General features: G+C 66.1%; 1 protein-coding gene across 1 annotated transcript in view; it reads left to right on the top strand.

Annotated features, from left to right (window-relative positions):
* Window positions 1-467: 467 nt before the first annotated feature.
* Window positions 468-944, top strand: part of Nol11 (nucleolar protein 11) — a 28,324-nt gene continuing 27,847 nt past the window's right edge. Inside the window, exon 1 of the mRNA XM_013036609.1 lies at window positions 468-619. Within this exon, the coding sequence (XP_012892063.1) occupies window positions 479-619 (141 nt within the window). The 5' untranslated portion in view covers window positions 468-478. The remainder of the gene's footprint in view (window positions 620-944) is intronic.

The following is a 944-nucleotide window of genomic DNA, read 5'->3' as shown; positions in this document are numbered from 1 at the left end:
CTCTTTGGTGGTTTACTTGGAGATAAGAGTCTCACAGACTTTCCTGTCTGGGCTGGCTTCGAACCCTGATCATCAGATCTCAGCCTCATAAGTAGCGAGGATGACGCCCTTTCCTTTCCTCCTCCCTCTCCTCTTCCTCCTCCTCCCACCCACGCCTGGCTCCATCTACTGCACGTGGGGCGCTACCTAAACCCATCCGGTGGTTAGTCCCACCCAAAGCAGGACTTCACAGATTGAGAACCTCACAGGCACATCCGGGACTCGGAGGGGGCGTGCCCTCGAGGGGGCGGAGTCTAGATTCAAAGGCCCCGCCCCGTCCACCCTGCCGCGTAGCTCGGAGTATCCCCGCGGCCCGCCAGGGGTCGCCGGCTGCGCGAGCGGATTCCTCTCTGATGAAGCCCCGCCCACTTTAAGTTCTCGCGAGAGAAAGCGCGAGGCCTGCCGGGAGATCCTCACGGCCGTGCGTAGGCCGTCCAAGATGGCAGCCTTGGAGGAAGAGTTCACGTTGTCCACCGTGGTCCTCAGTGCTGGCCCTGACGGACTCCTGGGCGTGGAGCCCAGCAACAAAACAGACCAGTTTCTGGTGACGGACAGCGGCAGGACGGTCGTGCTCTATAAGGTGAGGGGATGGCAGCGTCCCCGCTGCCTGTCTCCCCCGCACCGTCCGCTCGGGGCCCGGATGCGGGGGCTGGCGCTCCTCACACACTCCGCAAGCGTCGAGTAACGGGCGTCTGCCCCGGCCCGGGACGCTGGACGAGGGCTGGGGCCCGCCGGAGCCACGGTGCACGTGGGGCGGGCGGGGAAAGCTGGGGAGCCTCCGCGGTCGTGCGCGTCTCGCAGACGGCGCCCCGCTAGGGCCCCCCTCGGGGTCTTGGGCACCCGGCGGCTCGGAGATGGGGCCACCGAGGGTGACGCTGACAGTGGGGAGCCTGAGCGAGTCGTTT

Source organism: Dipodomys ordii, unplaced genomic scaffold (genome assembly GCF_000151885.1).
Source record: "Dipodomys ordii isolate 6190 unplaced genomic scaffold, Dord_2.0 Scaffold7, whole genome shotgun sequence".
NCBI classification, from domain to species: Eukaryota; Metazoa; Chordata; class Mammalia; order Rodentia; family Heteromyidae; genus Dipodomys; species Dipodomys ordii.
Note: the sequence above shows the minus strand (reverse complement) of the source record. Positions and strands in the feature narration are given on the sequence as shown.